Source organism: Chiloscyllium punctatum, chromosome 26 (genome assembly GCF_047496795.1).
Source record: "Chiloscyllium punctatum isolate Juve2018m chromosome 26, sChiPun1.3, whole genome shotgun sequence".
NCBI lineage: Eukaryota > Metazoa > Chordata > Chondrichthyes > Orectolobiformes > Hemiscylliidae > Chiloscyllium > Chiloscyllium punctatum.
The window spans coordinates 56810775-56830448 of NC_092764.1; the positions used below are offsets into that span (position 1 = coordinate 56810775).

Genomic DNA, 19674 nt, shown 5'->3' on the forward strand with positions numbered 1-19674 from the left:
CTCTGAATACCAACTGAATATCTGCTGGACTCAAAGGATTAAAAAATGTAGAGAAAACCCTGAGCATATAATTCTAGGCTTGAGCAAGTAGTGGCTTGAACAAGTGATTAGAACCAATCCTACTCTACATCTGATTGCCATCTTACCCTGTGCCAAAAGTTCATATGTTTCCATCCAGAAAATATAGCTCCTTTTCCCTTTAATTGGTAAATGTGATTACCGAGGACTATATGTCAGATGACTCAATATGACTAAGTCTGGGCAATGGACTAACAGGCCAAGGGAACAACTCAAAAAGAATGTTCAACATTTTGATCTTATTATTCAAAGGTAGATGTTCTGTGGAGAAATATGCTGTCATGTTTACATTCAAGAGCAAAAAGCAAAGGAGGCACCAAGAGGGTTCCACCATTTGAAACTGGAAACATCGGAATAGGAATCTACTTTAGCCAGTATTGTGGAAACAGAAATTATTACGTGATGTTTAGTTATATGTGCTGCCTGGTTTTAAAGAGTATGACTACATGCGTTGGGCATATAACAAAACATTCTTGGCAGGTCAGGTGGGGAGGAAAACTAAGTTATCACATTTCTGTTGGTGTTTGGAAGAATTTGGATATTTCTGTACATGAATCATAGCAAATTATCATACAGTACAGCAAGCAATTAGAAAGGCAAATGGTACCTTGGCATTTGTTTCAAAAGGTTGGTGTGTAACAGTAGGGAAGTCTTATTGTGATTGTATGAACTTTGAAAAGGTACTGAGATGCCATTATAGAGTTTTGGTCTGTTTACTCAAAGAAGGATATACTTGGACTTAGATGAGGTACAGCATAGTGGGTCAGTGGTCAGCACAGCTGCCTCACAGCACCAGGGCACTGGGTTCAGTTCCAGCCTTGGGTCACTGAATGTGTGGTGTTTGCACATTCTTCCTGCGTTTGTGTGGGTTTCCTTTGGGTGCTCTGGTTTCCTTCAACAGTCCAAAAATGTGCAGGTTCGGTGAATTGGTCATGGGAAATTACCTTGTAGTGTCCAGGGATGTGTAGGTTAGGTGGGGTTATCCAGGGTTACAGGGATGGGTCTGGTTGGGATGCTCTTCAAAGCATCAATATATACTTGGTGGGCCAAATGGTCTGCTTCCTCACTGCAGGGATTCTGTGGAGTGTAACAATAGTTCATTACATTGATCCCTTGGGTGAGAAGGTTAGCTTTTGATAAGAGATTAAGTAGAATGGGCCTATCCTTCAGAATCTTGATGCTATCTGCTTGTCTCTCCGTGAGGGCTGGAGGCTAGCACCCCGCTTTGTTACTTCTAAAGTGTCTGTTAGATTCATCCTGTTCGTTTGGTGTTTGCCTTTTGTGTAGGACTGTTTTGCATGATCAGGTTATGGGTGTGTGTCAGTTGGAACCTTGACGAGATTATAAGGTGGGTTTCGATCTGTGAGTCATGACCATTGTCTGGAGTCATGACTAGTGTCTGGTCCGATGTGTATTCGGATCTGTCTTTGGGCCCCCTTCTCCCGATCATGTGGTCGGGCTGGCAGCTGCTGTTTTAAAATGAATACTGTTTGCTTTAAAATAGTTACTGCTGGCTCTCCCGATGTGGGCCTTGCTCCACGGTAAACACGGGGCGGTTTATCACCCCCCTTCAGTCCCAGCAGCTGTGGAATTCCACCAGCCTACGCTCAGTCTGGAGAAGGTGTGAATAGCAACAGGAGAATGCACATCAGCACATGCAGTGTGGAAAAATGGCAGCAGGAATTATGACCTGAAACTGATTAGCTCAAATATTGTGTTTGAAACGTTGTCAACAGCTTAATCTGAAGATGATATTCTGTTCCTTTCCATTAAGGTGCATTGGACCAGTGTAAGAGAATGTGAACACACAGGTCAGTCTTCTAATGGGGCAGAGAATTTAAAATAGCAAGCAAACCAAGTCCAGGCTATGCTGCAAACTGAGCAGAGGTGCTCCATGTAGCAGTTGCCTTCTACATTGGTTCTTTCCAAGGTACAGGAGATAGTACCCAATATAGCATAAAGTAAATAATTATTTTACTTTGGCAAAGTATTTGGGGCCTAAGATCATGGGAAGAGATGAGGAGGAAGACGGCCGGGCAGAAAGTAGCCTTATAAACTATACGATGGGAATCCTCTGTTGAGTAAAAGGAACGACACATTGAAAGAAATAGTGTGGAAAGTTGTCAGGACAGTTGCATTAGAAAATGTTTAAGAATACTTGAAGGGTATGGGAGGAAGTGTAACAAAGGTACCTATCAGAGTGACAGGCTTTATAGCAGACAGAGGGGATGGTCTATCCCCAGAACTGGGACTGAGAAGTAGACAAAGTCAGGTGAGGAGCCAGAGATGGACCATGGTAAGGCAATGGAGGAATGGAAATCAGAAACAAAGGACATAAACAACAGAACCAGAGCTGAAGTTGACTAGACACCACTGGGAATTCTCAAGTACAGAATAATATTTGGAGACCTTGTAGCCTTCCAAAACAAATTAGATTTATACTTGGTTCCATTTTACACACTTACTCAAATTCCATGTAAATAATGGCTGGTGCTCACAACGTAGACCTCAGTCACTGTAGCTATAAAGCAACAGATACCGGAGGGTTATAAACACCTTTCTAGTAAATTGATGCTCTGTGAAGGGATATGGTGTATGATTTAATTATATTGGCTCCACGATAAGGAAATAGCATTTTGAGCACTTTGTTACTGCCAGAACATGAAGTTCAGGCTCCAATAACCATCTGGAAAAACACTTCCAGTAAATAAGCTGTACCAGTAGTTGCACTTGTGGCATCAACCCACTCCATGGGGAGTCTTTCCTTATCGAAAAGGAAGCAGTTAGAAAAGAGAACTGGTTATTAGAATAAAGTATCAGTCTTGAGAGGCAGTTGGAAACCAATAGGACCCATTGAATAAGGTTACTGAGAAAGGATCCATCCACCAGGATAGCTGGGCACTAACATTGCCCTTCTCTTTGCAGAGTATAATGTTAGTATTTCTATATTTTAAGAAAACCTGTTGCAACAGAAAGAGTTGCGCAATGATATTTTTCTATAAATGCCATAATTAAATTTCTAAAACCTGAACTGGAGCCTGGTCTGTATTCAAACTACCTAATATAGTTCCAAGATGTTTTCAAGCAATTGCAATTCTCCATTAGTTTTCAATCTATAAATATATTTGGATTCTTAACATTAACGTTTGAGTTCCTGTATGTACCATCCAAGTCGTTTACGGAGGGAGCTTTTGCACACGATTCATGTAACCCAACACAGAAATATTTATGAATGAGTATTCTCATGCATGTATTGTAAATATCCCAGAGCTGCTTCTTGGCCAAGTTTATCAATTATTGGATACCCAATGGCAATTTTCAAGATTTGCATTTGACTCTATACACTGTGATGCTCATAAAATTAAAGTTGATAACAGCACTGTCCAACCATCTCAACTTAATCTGTATCTGGCACTTAATCTGCAATTTTTAATTTTTATTTGCACATGTTTCAGTCTTGAGGGAAATGTTCCGTTCATTTGTAACATTATCTTACAAATTAAGCACTCTCTTTGTGTTATCCCTCATGTTGACACCATTTCCTGAGTTACTGAAGCAGTTGCTGAGTGAACCTCTGCAATGCTACTCCATAAATAAATTTTAGGACTGACATAAAAACTGGTAGATGGTGATAACTCAGTGGTTTGACCCTTTTTCTCGTAGGAAAGGACCAACAAAGGACCAGGAATCTTCCCTTGACGGCACTGTGCTATACAGGCCAACAGTTTGCCAACAGCACAGTGGGTTGGAGCCACTAGCACAACTACTGATACAATTTATTTACTACAACAATGTTTTTCCAGATGATTATCAGAGCCTGACCTACAGGTTCTGGCAGTAACAAAGTGCTCCAACTGTCAGCTTCTACTATTTCCTTAATGTGAAGTCAGTAAAATTGAAGCATACAGTGTCCCTTCATTGAAAGTCGAAGTACTAGACGGGTATCCATAACCTTTGGACATTAATTGCATAATAGGTATGGTATCCAAACTCTAAACTGTAAGTATTAGCCAGTTTTTGCATGGAGTTTGAGTAAGTGTGTAAAATGGAGCCACATATACTAAATAAGGAGCGCAACATCAGTTAGCAAGCAGTCTTTGCTAGATTACTTGCAAGGTATACACCAAATTAAAAATTACTCTGACTGATTTTCACATTGCACTAACTGTAGATTGAAGGGTGAAAATCAATCCCAAGCTAATGAGACCCACTATGGTCTCTGTCAATGCTAAGACAAATGCTCTTTGTTCAACACTGCCAGCCCACTAACAGCAAATACAAGAGTTTAACAGCAAAGCTCTTTACCACAGACAATCAGTCATGTGCAACAGATAAACATTTAAAAATACTTTGGCACTGTCCTGAAATCACAAACAGCAGATCAAGGATTCAGGGCTTGTCATGAAGCCAAGCTAAGAAAGCCAAAGAACATTCAGTTCTCTGTTAAGCCAGGAGAATGTACTATCAAGGGAGGTAACAATTAATAAACTGAAGTGAGTATCTGGGGTCCAAATTCAACACACTTTTATTGCAACTACTTAAATTTATTTTTAATTCTTTTAATGTAGAACATACACAATGAAGTACCATTTACAGGTCAACCCACAAACTTTAGTAAATATCACATAATTCATCCAAAAAAAATTGACATACTAAACATATTCTGAGACTGTGCCCTCTGGTCCTAGATGCCCCCATGAGGAGAAACCTACGGAGCCAATGACAGGACCACAAACAATGAGTGAGGGGACCCATATTTATTTTACACTTGGGGCAGATTTAAGACGCACCCTACTTAAATTTCGCAAGATGATCTGGGACCAGATGAGTTCTATGAAAAATCTTTAACTGCATGGCATGGGTCCTATTACATAATGAAATCTTCCTTACGTTCTCACAAATGTCCTCCCAAGTTTCCGGAGTGATCGCCACCGCTAAGTGTCTCTCCCAGACCTCCCGTAATCGCTTGATGTGACCCGAGGAACCTTCCCCCAACAAAGGATAGAGAGTACTCATTGAAAGAGAGCTCTTAGCCTGAAGCACCCTCTTTTCCACATCAGATCTATAACACTCAGTCAGAAATGTAGTCTTTTTTCGGATAAAATCTCTGATCTGAAAAAATGGAAGAGCTCCCTACTCGATAATCCATACTTATGAGTTATTTGATCAAATGACATCAATGTTTCATCTTCAAACAGGTCACCCAAACAAGAGATTTCCCTATCTGCCCAGGATTTAAATCTGGGATCCATTGTCCCTGGCCGGAAACCTAGCATTCCAACTATGGGAGTATGGTAAGATGTTTTAGACATATTACCCTCCATCTGTCTCATTGCCCACCATACCTTGACAGTATTAATAACTACTGGATTACAGCAATGTTCGGCAACTGTCCTCATTTTGTCCAGAACAACAGGTTAATAAGAAAATACTTTGCCTGGGAGGCCTCAATGTCCAACCATATCAAAATTTGCTGGAGTTAATGTTGATGAAGCACGTAAGAAGCCTATGCACCAAACATCTAGTAGTGTTAGCACTTCTAGTTGAGGAAAGCTCTCTCCAACGTTTTAAGGTGTGCAGAAAGTCAAAGTACAGCTCTTTAATTAGAAAAATGCATGAGAATTCTCATAAAGGAACTGAGCTGTAGGAAGTGGGTCCTCTTGAACACTGAGTATCACAGCTTCCAGTAATGGCATCAATCACAGCCCATGGAGACTTGGAGGTGGTGGCAACTAATCAATGCAGGGTAAAAATTTATTGTGTACCCAGGTGTTTGGTAACACAATATTTCTAAGTGGTGGACGTATCAGGAATTAAGCCCTTTTCTTCTCTGGGTATCTTCATCAACTTTTTCAATCTCAACCTCACAAACTGTAAAGGAAAGCTTCAGAATACTTTGCCACTTACGTTTCACTGGATGATGTATTATTTTCCCATAATATTTGTTGTGAACAAAACACGCGGAATATGGAGGCTTCGGCAAAATATCATTTTTAGTTTTCCTATCACTGTCTTAGATTAGATTACTTACAGTGTGGAAACAGGCCCTTTGGCCCAACAAGTCCACACCGACTCACCGAAGCGCAACCCCCCAGACCCATTCCCCTACATTTACCCCTTCACCCAATACTACGGGAAATTTAGCGTGGCCAATTCACCTAACCTACACATTTTTGGACTGTGGGAGAAAACCAGAGCACCCGGAGGAAATCCATGCAGACATGAGGAGAATGTGCAAACTCCACACAGTCAGTCGCCTAAGGTGGGAATTGAACCCAGGTCTCTGGCGCTGTGAGGCAGCAGTGCTAACCACTGTGCCACCGTGCCACCCATCTTGAGCCCATTCAATTTACAAAAGGAAGTGAATTGAAATGAATTAGACATCTTGGACTTGGGAGCAGAAGCTAAACAGCAGTCAACTAAATATGCACTAGAGGAGGAGTAAACCATTCAGCCTTCTCAAGCTTGCTCGATCATTCAATAAAATCATGGCTGATTAGATGACTGCACATTCTTGCCTACAACAACAATCTTACACCCAATTACTGAACAAGAATCTATCTACCTCTGCCTTCAAATTATTCAAAGACTCTGCTTCCAGCACATTTTGAGAAACACTGTTCCAAAGACTCATGATCTCTGGCAGGATAAAATCTCCATAACTCTTTCTTAACTGGGTGACTCCCTGGTCAAATACTGATCCCTGGTTCTACATTCGCTTGACAGAAGAAGCAAGCTTTCAATGTACAATCTGTCAATACCACTCAAGATCTTATATGTTTTAATTAAGTTGTGTCTTACTCTTTCAAACTTCAGTGAATAAAATCTCACCTTGTCAACTCTTCCTCATAAGACAACCTGACCACTCCAGTTATTAGTGTAGTAACCTTCACTGACCTGCTTCCAATGCATTTGCAATCTTCTTTAAATAGGGAGACCAATACAGAACAAATTACTCCAGATGTTATCTCACCCATGCCTTGTACAACTGAAACATTAGCTTCATACCTTTGAAAGCATATTCTCCATCTGGCTTACATGCTTTATTGACCTAAATTAACTAGGAAACTTCTTGAATAGTTGCCTACGTATGTTGTTGATGACTAAGATCCTTGATATTGTGATTTTGGGTGCATTATTATAGAATGCTAAGAGTAACTGAATTCAAAATGGCAAAATCAAAGCTCTGTAACACAGATGAATCACAAGTAAAAAAAACACTGATTGTTTAACGAATCATTCTTCTATATCAGTGATTCCAAAGTTTTTCAGTAACATGGCATACCTTGATGACAAACAATTCCATAATACATCTACTTTTCTCAGTTGAATTGATTACTCATAAATGTTGCATTTGCTATGGTTAATGTCTTACAAGAGACGTCTGCAACAGTCGACATATATGTTAAAGAAGCATCAAATGCTTAAATATTTCATATTTCATAATGACACATTTTCAAAATCTGCTTAATTCAAATATTTCTAACTATTCATGAATCTGTTCCACACACTGCATTGAATTCAATGAATCACAGCAAAACACAAAGTACAGTAAATTGCAATTTAGCAGGTTTACAGAAACCTGGTTCAACCAGTGAAAAAGAATAAGAAATTGGGACAGGAATAGGTTCTTCAGACCATTAGGCCTGCTCTGCTGTTGAGTTGGCTCATGGCAGCTCCCACAATCCTCATATCTGCTTTCCTACCCTTTCCCGTAACTCTTGACTCCCCCCACCCCTTGACCTCGATCAAGAATCTATCTATCTCAGCCTTAATCATACAGAAGGGCTCCACCCCAATAACTCTCTATGGCAAGGAGTTCCTAAGACTCACAACCTTCTGAGAGAAGAAATTCCTCTTTATCTTAGTCTTAAATTGCTACCTTTATTCTGAGACTGTGCCCTCTGGTCCTCGATGCCCCTATGAGGGGAAACATCCTCTCAACATTTGCCCTGTCAGGCCCCTTAAAAATCCTATATGTTTCAATGAGATCACCTCTCATTCTTCTGAGTGAAGAGAGTGCCAACCTGTTTAGCCTTTGCTCAAAATACAAGCCCTCTACCCCAGGGATCATTTAGTAAACCTTCTCTTAACTGCCTCCAATGAAACGATATCTTTCCTACCCTTATCTTCCAATCCCCTTCAAATAAGGGCCAACATTCCATTCACCTTCCTGATTATCTGCTGTACTTATGTACCAGCTTTCTGTGTTTCATGTACAAGTACTTCCAAGTCCCTTAGTGTTGCAGCCTTCTACATTTTCTTAATTTAAATTATATTCTTCCAAAATTAGCAGCTTTACATGTTTTCACATTATACTCCATCAGCAAACATAATTAATCTATCAATATCACTCTATAAACTATTTGTACCCTCTCACAACTTGTCTTTCCATCTATGTTTTGTCATCTAAAAGGTTGGTTACAGTACATTCACTTCCTTCCTCCAAGTCATTACTACTGTAAATAACTGCAGTCCCAGCACTGATTCCTGTGGAACCCCACTGGTCACAAGTCACCAATCTGAAAACCAAAACTTCATCCCTTTAGTATGGGCGCAGACCATTATGATCTGAAGAGGAATTTATGAAATTCATAGAATTCATGAACTTTGTTCACATGAAATTCCTATGGCAGGAAATATAGGAAAATGCCTTACATGGAGAAGACTACACAAAGACATAGTGCACTTCTGTAAAGCACTGTCTTCCTGTCAGGTAGTAGAAAAACCTCAATATGTAGTTAGTCTAGCACTTTTGATACTCTCACCAGTTACTGAAAAACCATTTCGTCAAGTGTTAGTAGTTCGTGTGGGACCATTTGCAACAGTAAAAGCAAGACATGAGTATATCCTCACCATTATGGACATGACAACCTGATTTCCAGAAGCTGTCTGTTAAGGACCATTACACATAAGGTAGTAGTGGAAACATTAACTCAGTGTCTTACTTGTTGTGGCCTACCTGTTGGAAACTAATCAATGCTAACTTGATGTTTCAAGTGAATCATTAGCAGCTTGGGTATAAAACAATTGTAGTCAACTGCACACTGTCCACAGATATAGGAAGCTTTGGAGAAGTACCACCAGACTTTGAAACTTATGGTGAGTCCTATTGTGACAAAAAGCCACAGGATAGAGAGAAAGGATTAGATTTCTTACTATTTGCTATCAGATGAATCCTCAAATGAATCTACTGGGTTTAGTCCCTTTGAATTTATATACAGTCAGGATGTACAATGGCATTAAAATTGATTAGGGAAATATTATTGAGACAAAAAAATGAATCCTCAATGTTGAAGTACATATCAATTTTTCGATAGTGATTCACAGGTGCATGTGACAGGAAGTATTGCACTGTAGAAAACAAAACTGTGGGATTATTATTGGCTGTTGAACATTATGAAGTCTATGTGCAATTCAATAACAAAGCAACATTAACTTACACTGACCATATAATTTGTTGGCAATCATTGAAAAATTTTAAACTTGAAATAAGAGACTGTTCAGATGGAGTCTATTGATTCAACCAATTATTGTGAAGATTATTAATTTTGCTGGAAAATGTAAAAATTAATATGCCAACTACATTATCAGCAAAGAATGTAAAGGTTCTGGAATGTAAGGAGATCAGAGAACAGACGCAAAAGTGAGATCTTGTTGAATTGTGTGGACTATTGAACTGGGTTTCCCCGTCTTATTTTCTCCACCTATAATATCCACATATATTTGGCTATGTCAGTGTGGCAGTGTAGGGGGTCAAGAAGGGATTAGAGTTTTAGCTAATAAAGTTCAAAGTTGGTTATTCAAGATATTGTTTGCCTGTGATTAGATCTTATTTCTTTGTAATGAATAATAGTTTCTAGATAAGTACAAGAAACTGATCAGTATTTTCTGTTAACCTGAGTTCACCAGGCAGGAATATTGGGGGTGTTGAGTAATTTGAATAAATCTTTAACTTTTTTGATGAACCCAGGAGTATCAGGGCTTGAGAATTAAAGCACTTGCCCAATTGGGTCATGAGAGTATATCGTTATCTCCCCAAAGTTAAAATTATATCCCCAATGTTTTATTGGAGCTACCTACATGCAAATTGCATTTCCAGTAATAATGGTGTACAGTGATTGCACTTCAAAGGTACTCTGTTGGTTGTAACCACTTTGGAACATCCTGAGCTGATGAAAGGCATTGACTTGACGTACGATTGGCATCAAAATTCATAAACTGCTTCTATTCAGTGATCATCTAAGTATATACCAACATTGTAAATATGGGCAACCATTGAAAAGCCTGCTCATAACAATTCACAACCTCCTTGACCTGTAGAATATGGCCGTCATCACAATATGTGGAAGAGTTTTGGAATTAATGCCTACCGTGTCAGTGTTCCTTCCTGCAGTGCTGATTCCGTTGGTATTTTCCATTTTCATTTTCATCTTGTACTGCATCATGGGCTTGCACACGCTGATACATTATTTTTGAAATCCTGGGAGAAATATCTATTCTATACCGTCTCTAACCAGTTGCAGTAATGAGAGGTGTGGTTTCAAGATATGAACGATTCTTCGAGCTTTATTACACCTTCTGTTTCTATTTGACAAATAGGTTTTTGCATCCCTGGCACCCTGTCTTCCATCCTTCACAAAAATGATGATGGAAAAAGCCTCAAAATCGAATCATAGTGACATCCTCCATTATTTCATTCTGCACTGTTGGGTTGCATCCTTTGTTGATGGAAATTTATTTATAAAATCTTTAAATCAATTAAGGAAGAGACGTTTTTCTTTACTCTTTCACAGAGTGAAGATATTGCCGGCTAGGCCAGCATTTGTTGCCAATCCTCAATTTTCTGTGAACTGAGTGGTTTGCCAGGTCATTTCAGACAGCAGTTAGGAGTCAACCACAATGTTGTGGATCATGTATCAGCCAAATCAGGTATGGACGCCCAATAGAGGCTGGGTTATTAAGTATATTCAATGGTGAGATAGACAAATTTTCATGAGTAATGGATTCAAACAATCAGCAAGGGGAAAAGGCAGAAAAGTAAAGTTGATCAGATCAGTCTTCATCTCGTTAAATGGCGAAGCCAACTCGGTGGGACAAATGGTCTACATTTGCTCCTACATTTTATAGTTTTCCCTGAAGGTTATTAATAAACCGAATGGGTTTTTATGACAATTGACAATGGTTTCATGGGTACCATGACTGAAACAAATCCGGATATATTAATCGAGTTTAAATTCCATCAGCTACTGCGATGAGATTTGAACCCAAGTCCTGACAACATTAGTCTTTGGGGTGATGTGGTGTAGTAATTCAGAGACCCAGGCTAGAAGTATTAGATTTAGAATTAGGCTTATTGTCACATGTACTCAAGTACAAGGGATACAAAGTTGCCGTCTCCGGTGCCATCTTAGGTACAAAGATACTTAGATACAAAATCTTGGGTATAAATTAGAAAAATGAAAAAATTAAGTTAAAAGGTCAAAATTACAGTCCTTATGAAGCTAGGTACAAAGATTGCCAGGTACAAAATCTTCAAAGAAACATCTTCAGCATTACATGTGGGATGAAAATGAGAACATGGAATGGAGAAAACCATTCTATACACTTCTTCCTTTGAGTTGGGACATAAATTTCCAAAATTTAAGTAGTTATGTAGATTACAAAGTAAATATATTATTGGAAGTAAATATATCAGAAGCATATTCTGAACAAAATCATTTTCAAAAGTAATGTTCCAATCCCAAATTTCAAAATGTTTTTTCTAAATTTAACAGAAACTAAAACACTTATTCTTACATTTGTGATGTATCAAGAATTAAACAGCTCATATCTTGGCTGCTGAGTCCTTACCATGCAAAAGACCTAGTACTTGACAAAGGCATGATCTAAAATGTTCATTCCTATGGAGGAAATCCACCCCGTTCTAAAGCTTTGTTGTATTAAGTACCCAAATGTGAGCAGAAGGCCCAAGAACAAGCACTCTTTCTAAATGGTGTTGCCCACTCATTGCTGGAGTTAGCCAATTGTTGAAAGCAATGATATTTTTAATCCTTGACTCTTCTCCCTGATACATCTCTAGACACTAACTTGCCTCTTCAGCAGTCCTGAAAAAAGCACAGGGATAAGAATCAAAGGCCCATGTTGACTTTCATATCTACCACCAATGATTCGTTGATATATGGAGGCCTCAGAAGGACACATTTCTGTCATCAAGTCACTGCTAAGTTTCCTCAGGCAAATCTTTACTGTAATTAGCAAATACATATTTATGGTAGAGGAGGTGATGTGGAGGTGTTGGAATGGGGTGGACAAGGTCAGAAGTCACATAGCACCAGGTTATAGTCTGAGAGGCTTATTTGAAATCACAAGCTTTCAGACCGCTGCTCCTGATGAAGCATCCTCACTAACAATGTAGGTAGGAAAAGAGATTGGGATTTAAGGCAGAAATTCAAAGGGAGCTAGAGTGGAAGCTTAGTGCTAGAACAAACAGAGTTGTTATCTCCTGTTTGTTGCCCGTGCCATGTGCTAGTGAACCGAGGAATAGGGAGAGAGAGAAGTTGAACAAGTGGCTCAAGGGATGGTTTCAGATACCTGGATAATTGGGGCTCATTCTGTGGTAGGTGTGAGCTCTACAAACAGGATGGTCTACACCTGAACCATGGTGGGGGGGGAACTTGTTAATGCTCTTTGGGATGGTTCAAATTAATTCAGCAGGAGGATGGGAACCTAAATTGTAGTTCCAATGTCAAGGAGGTTGAGAGGAGTGAGGTCAGAAATGAGATTTCAAGGTCGCAAGAGTTCACCAGCAAGCAGGAAGGTGGTTTGAAGTGTGTCTACTTCATTGTCAGGAGCATTTGAAATAAGGTGGATGAACTTGCAGCATGAGTTGGTACCTAGGACATTAATGTTGTGGCCATTTCATAGACATGAGTAGAGCAGGGCCAGGAATGGTTGTTGCAGGTTCCAGGATATAGATGTTTCAGTAAGAACAGAGAAGATGGTAAACGAGGGGATGGTGTGGTATTGTTAGTCAAGGACAGTATTATGGTGGCAGAAAGGATGTTTGAGGAGTTGTCTGCTGAGGTAGTTTGGGCTGAGTTTAGAAACAGGAAAGGTCACCCTGTTGGGAGTTTCCTATAGGCCTCCAAATAGTTCCAGAGATGTAGAGGAAAGGATAGCAAAAATGATTCTGGATAGGAGCGAGAGTAACAGGGTAGTTGTTATGGGGTCTTTAACTTTCCAAGTGTTGACTGGAAATACTATAGTTTGAGTACTTTAAATGGTTCAGTTTTTGTCCAATGTGTGCAGGAGAGTTTCCTGACACAGTATGTAGACAGGCCAACAAGGGGTGAGGCTACATCAGATTTGGTACTGGGTAACGAACCTGGCCAGGTGTTAGATTTGGAGGTAGGTGACAGTGACCACAATTCAGTTATGTTTACTTTAGCAATGGGAAGGGATAGGTATATACTACAGGGCAAAGAGTTATTGCTGGGAGAAAGGTGATTATGATACAATTAGGCAAGATTGAGGATGCATAGAATGGGGAAGGAAACTGCAGGGGATGGGCATAATTGAAATTGGAGCATATTCAAGGAACAGCTACTGCATGTCATTGATATGTGTGTACCTGTCAGGCAGGCAGGAAGTGGTTGGGTGAGGGAGTCGTAGTTTACTGAAGAAGTTAAATCTCTTGTGAACAGGAGGAAGAAGGAGGCTTATGTCAGGATGAGGTGTTAAGGCTCAGTTAGGGCGCTTGAGAGTTACAAGTTAGCCAGGGAAGACCTAAAGAGAAAGCTAAGAGGAGCCAGGAGGGGACATGAGAAGTTGTTGGCGGATAGGATCAGGGTAAACCCTGAGGCTTTCTATAGTTATATAAGGAATAAAAGAATGACTAGAGAAAGATTAGGGCCTGTCAAGGATAGTAGTGGGAAGTTGTGCGTGGAGTCGGAGGAGTTAGGGGAAGCACTAAATGAATATTTTTCATCAGTATTCACACTGGAAAAAGAAAATGTTGCCAAGGAAAATACGGAGATATAGGCTACTAGACTAGACGGGATTGATGTTCACAAGGAGGAGATGTTAACAATTCTGGAAATTGTGAAAAGAGATAAATCCCATCCAGCCTGGAGACTTATTCTAGGATTCTCTGGGAAGCCAGGGAGGAGATTGTAGAGCTTTTGGCTTTGATCTTTATGTCATCATTGTCCACAGGAGTAGTGCCAGAAGACTGCAGGATAGTAAATGTTGTTCCCTTGTTCAAGGAGAATAGAGACAACCCTGGTAATTATAGACCAGTGAGCCTTACTTCAGTTTTGGGTTAAGTGTTGGATAAGGTTATAAAAGATAGGATTTATAATCATGTAGAGAGGAATAAGTTGATTAGGGATAGTCAACACAGTTTTGTGAAGGGTAGGTAATACCTCACAAACCTTATTGAGTTCTTTGAGATGGTGACCATGAGAGGGATAAGTGTAAAGTGGTCGAGATGGTTTTGGATTTCAGTTAGGCGTTTGCTAAGGTTCCCTATGGTAGGCTATTGCACAAAATACAGAGGCATGGGATGGGAGGTGATTTGGTGGTTTGGATCAGATATTAGCTAGCTGAAAAAAGACAGAGGATGGTGGTTGATGGGAAATGTTCATCTTGGAGTTCACTTACTAGTGGTGTACCGCAAGGATCTGTTTTGGGGCCACTATTGCTTGTCATTTTTATAAATGACCTGGACAAGGCCGTAGAAGGGTGTGTTAGTAAATTTGCGTATGACATTAAGGTTGGTGGAGTTGTGGATAGTGCTGAAGGATGTTGTAGGTTGCAGAGGGACATAGTTAAGCTGGGCTGAGAGATAGCAAATGGAGTTTAATTTGGAAAAGTGTGAGGTGATTCACTTTGGAAGGAGTAAGAGGAGTAAACAGTATTGGGCTTATGATCAGATTCTTGGTAGTGTAGATGAGCAGAGATCTCAGTGTTCCATGTGCATAGATCCCTGAAAGTTGCCACCCAAGTTGATAGGGTTGTTAAGAAGGCATACAGTGTGTTAGCTTTAATTGATAGAGGGATTGAGTTTCGGAGCCATGAGGTCATGGTGCAGCTGCACTTGGAGAATTGCGTACAGTTCTGGTCACCACATAGGAAGGATGTGGAAGGTTTGGAAAGGATTCAGAGGAGATTTACCAGGCTGCTGCCTGGTATGGAGGGAACGTCTTATGAGGAAAGGCTGAGGGACTGGAGGCTGTTTTTTGTTAGAGAGAAGAAGATTGAGAGGTGATTTCATTGAGACATAGAAGATAATCAGAGGATTAGATAGGGTGGACAGTGAGAGATGGTAATGACTAGCATGAGGAGTCTTAGCTTTTAATTGTGGGGTGATAGATATAGGACAGATGTCAGGGGTAGTTTCTTTAATCAGAACAGTAGGGGTGTGGAATGGCCTGCCTGCAACAGTAGTAGACTCATCAACTTTAAGGGCATTTAAGTGGCAATTAGATAAACCTGTAGATGTAAGTGGAATAGTGTAGGATAGAGAGGCTTCAGATTATTTGTTAACAACCTGTGGAACCAGAGGGCTGAAGGTCCTGTTCTGCATTGTAATGGTCGATGTTCTATGGTACAGGAGACTCACTGCATGACAGCGATGTGGTTTTAATAGAGATAATAAGTGCAAGCTTGGGTGGTTTCTCCGTGCTGGTCCTCTTCTGAGCAGTTACTGCAGTCTTCAATATAGCTTCATTGAGCCAAGAAGAAAATAGTTGTGCTGCCAGGGCTTTCAGGGTGAGGCTCCATACCTTTTAACTATCAAACTATCCACGTGCAACAATGCCTTGTAAAAGAACAGTTCTTGGAGGAGTTTTTGTATTTAAAAACTTTTGAATGGCTTTTTGATTTATTTTCCAAGACCAGACTTCTTTGATCTGTACATCTTCACATTATACAATAAAAGCACGATTATATTGCAGCCAAATTAATTCTAATCATTTATGTGCCTGGATATATTGAAGGTGGCAAATTCTCATAACTTTGTTTTCCCCAAGTTTAGCTGAAATTCATAACATAATACAAAATTAGTGCACAAGATTAATGATTTCTAACATTTCTAATTTGCAAAGGGAAACCTTGACCAAAAGGGGCCAAGGTTCACACTACAGGACAGTAAATCAACACCAAGAAAATACAGGAGAGAAATTAAATTTAATTCACATACAATATCCCTCACAACTGTGTCAATAAGCATAATGAAATTCGATTCTGTGCTTTAGACTTTTCGGTCCCATTTCAACAGTTTTCCAGCAGATCTGAATAATAAATTCTTCCCACAGCAGAGTGCTAGCTGTCTGCGAGTCTCAGTGAGATCCAATCTACTTTAAGAACAAAAGACTGATAGGAATCCAGCTATTCAGTTGCGACTGGAAATCATGTGCCTTAAGGCACCAAAAGATCTGACAGTGCCTTGCCGGAACTTATCGGTTTGTTCTCTTGCACCTTCTGGTTACCCTAAAGATTCAATTCAAGCCCCACCAATCAGTTTTCTTCAGGCATCCAACTGCTTGAGTTCCCAAAAGTTAGCTGATGGGAGAAAGTAGCAGAAAGCCTGGGATGATCCTGTCCAAACACACTACTGTGCAGTTACCTCTGGTACAAAGAGAAAGTGAGGGCTGCAGATGCTAGAGATCAGAGTCAAAATGTGTGTCGCTAGAAAAGCACAATTGGTAAGGCAACATCAGAGGAGCAGGAGAGTTGACGTTTCAAGCAGAACCTCCATCTGGAATGTGATTTCCTGATGAAGAGCTTATCCTTACAACATCAACTCTCCGGCTCCTCTGATGCTGCCTGACTGGCTGCGTTTTTCCAGCCTCAGTTTTTGACCCTATAACCCAATCATAACTTCAGGAACCCCCAGATAGTCTTAATCCCAGACGTCAGATATCTAACATAAAAAGGGTCAATACATAGAGTCATAGAGATGTACAGCACAGAAATAGACCCTTCAGTCCAACCCGTCCATGCTGACCAGATATCCCAACCCAAACTAGTCCCACCTGCCAGTACTTGGCCCATATCCCCCAAAACCCTTCCTATATACCCATCCAGATGCCTTTTAAATGTTGCAATTGTACCAGCCTCCACCGCTTCCTCTGGCAGCTCATTCCATACACGTACCACCCTCTTCCTGAAAAAGTTGCCCCTTAGGTAACTTTTATATCTTTTATCCTTTCACCCTAAACCTATGCCCTCTAGTTCTGGACTTCCCCAACCCAGGGAAAAGACTTGGTCTATTTATCCTATCCATGTCCCTCATGATTTTATAAACCTCTATAAAAAAGGTCACCCCTCAGCCTCTGATGCTCCAGAGAAAAACAGCCCAAGCCTACTCAACCTCTCCCTATTGCTCAAATCCTCAAACCCTGGCAACATTCTTGAAAGGGTTCAGAAAAGACTTACAAGTTTCACAACATCCTTCCGATAGGAAGGAGACCAGAATTGCACGCAATATTCCAACAGTGACCTAACTAATGTCCTGTACAGCCACAACATGACTGCCAACTCCTGTACTCAATACTCTGACCAAGAAAGGAAAGCTTACCAAACGCCTTCTTCACTATCCTATCTACCTGAGACTCCACTTTCAAGAAGCTATGAACCTGCACTCCAAGGTCTCTTCATTCAGCAACACTCCCTAGGACCTTGCCATTAAGTGTCTAAGTCCTGCTAAGATTTGCTTTCTCAAAATACAGCACCTCACATTTATCTGAATTAAACTCCATCTGCCACTTCTCCGCCCATCTGATCAAACAGTGAAGAAGAACATTCAATACATATCTTTGCCTTTGCTGCATGTGGAGCTGGAAACGTACAGCAGCTCAGACAGCATCCGAGGAGCAGGAAAGTCATTTTTCATCAAAGGTTAAAAGGTTATCGGCTTGAAATGTTGACTTTCTTGCATCTTGGATGCTATCTGCCATGCTGTGCTTTTCCAGCTCCACATGTATTGACTCTAGCTTCCAGCATCTGCAGTCCTTATTGCCTCCAACAAAAAGGGACTCTATTTGATTTTCCTTTTTACTATATCTAGGAATGAGGCATTCTACAAAAACAGTGAAGAACATTCATTACATATCTTTGCCTTTGCTACTTTGTTACCATATCTATTTCATCAGCCACAGAATTAGTATTAATGTCCACAAATTGCTTTAAATGAGGCATCATTATTCACTGCTAACACATCAATTTATTTTCCAGGTACAATGTTCAGCTCAACAACAAACTAACATTCAATGTGGCCAGCAGAATTACTGATTGAAAACTTAATAATTTGAAAGCATTACATATAAAACACAAGCCTCAAGCATTTAGAGTTTCATTGGCTGTTGTTAACCTTTCTTGTACCCTTTGGCGAAAGTCTATGAGCAATGAAAACTTGATTAAGAACAGTATCAGTGACCAAAGAAGGCAGGAAGTAGTAGAGAACTTTTAACACATCAATCACAAACTCAGTGGTGTACCTCGGCTTTGGGTATTGTGCTAACAAAGCAGTGACAATTGTGTCAATAACTGGGCCTACGTGCTGTCGGAAAAGTGGACCTATTGTCGTGATCCTTCGCTGAATTTCATCAACATATTCTTCTCCGTAATCGTGAAGGAGTTCTGGAGAGAGGCCTTCCATAAGTTTTTGATGTTGTTGCACCCAGAAGTTGACATTCCCAACTTGTGCTTTAAATACAAAAAAAGGTAAAAGACTATTTGCATTCTCTTATTTATTCACCTTCTCTGATATTGGTTAATAACAGAGTCCCAGGACTTTACATGCTATAACTTTGTTGAATTCTTTTTTTCAAGGTACTGAGCAAATTTGTAATATTTGTAGCCTAAGCAAATCTAAACAAGATTCTTTTCCTTTTCTCCTGCCTTATTATTCTCAGAGTCAGTTTTCCTTCAGATTTTCAAGCTTTTTGATCGATTTCTATACAATGTGATAAAAATTAGATAAAGGGTTGATCTCTTGCTAATGACCATCAATGGCTCACTTTGCACAGTCCACTTCAAACTGTTCAATATCAACCCTCAAATAACCTAACTTTGACCATACATATTATCATAGAATCCCTTACAGTGTGGAAAGAGGCCATTTGCCCACTGAGCCTGCACCAGCCTTCTGAAGACCATCCCATCCCTGTAACCCCACATTTTCCATGGCTAACCCACCTAGCCTACATATCGCTAGACACTGAGTAATTTAGCTATCCACCTAACCTGTGCATCTTTGGACTGTGGGAGGAAACCAGAGCACCTGAAGGAAACCTGCACAGACAGCGGGAAGGATGTCTGTGGGAAGTTTGCACACACAGTCACCCATGGCTGGAATTGAACCTGGGTGCCTGGTGCTGTGAGACAGCAGTGCTAACCACTAAGCTACAGTGCCGTCCAAGTTTTTTGAGCATGTTCTAACCAGTTTCATGCCGCTTGTCCCAAAATTCAATTTTCAAATTCTTCAATTTATTTTGTTCCCTGCACAAACCACTAAAGACATTCTAGTCATTCTTTATAATTGTGGCTTACTCAGCTTCTTTGCAATGTTCAATATGGCTGATAACTCCA

The 19674-nt window shown here is 40.2% G+C and overlaps 1 protein-coding gene across 2 annotated transcripts in view; it reads right to left on the reverse strand.

Annotated features, from left to right (window-relative positions):
- Window positions 1-16042: 16042 nt before the first annotated feature.
- The window catches only part of LOC140453080 (11-beta-hydroxysteroid dehydrogenase type 2-like), a 59715-nt gene continuing 56083 nt past the window's right edge, over window positions 16043-19674 (reverse strand). For both annotated transcript variants that reach the window (XM_072547469.1, XM_072547468.1), the window contains one exon: window positions 16043-18789. In XM_072547469.1, coding sequence (XP_072403570.1) covers window positions 18437-18789 — 353 coding nt within the window. In that variant the 3' untranslated portion in view covers window positions 16043-18436. The remainder of the gene's footprint in view (window positions 18790-19674) is intronic.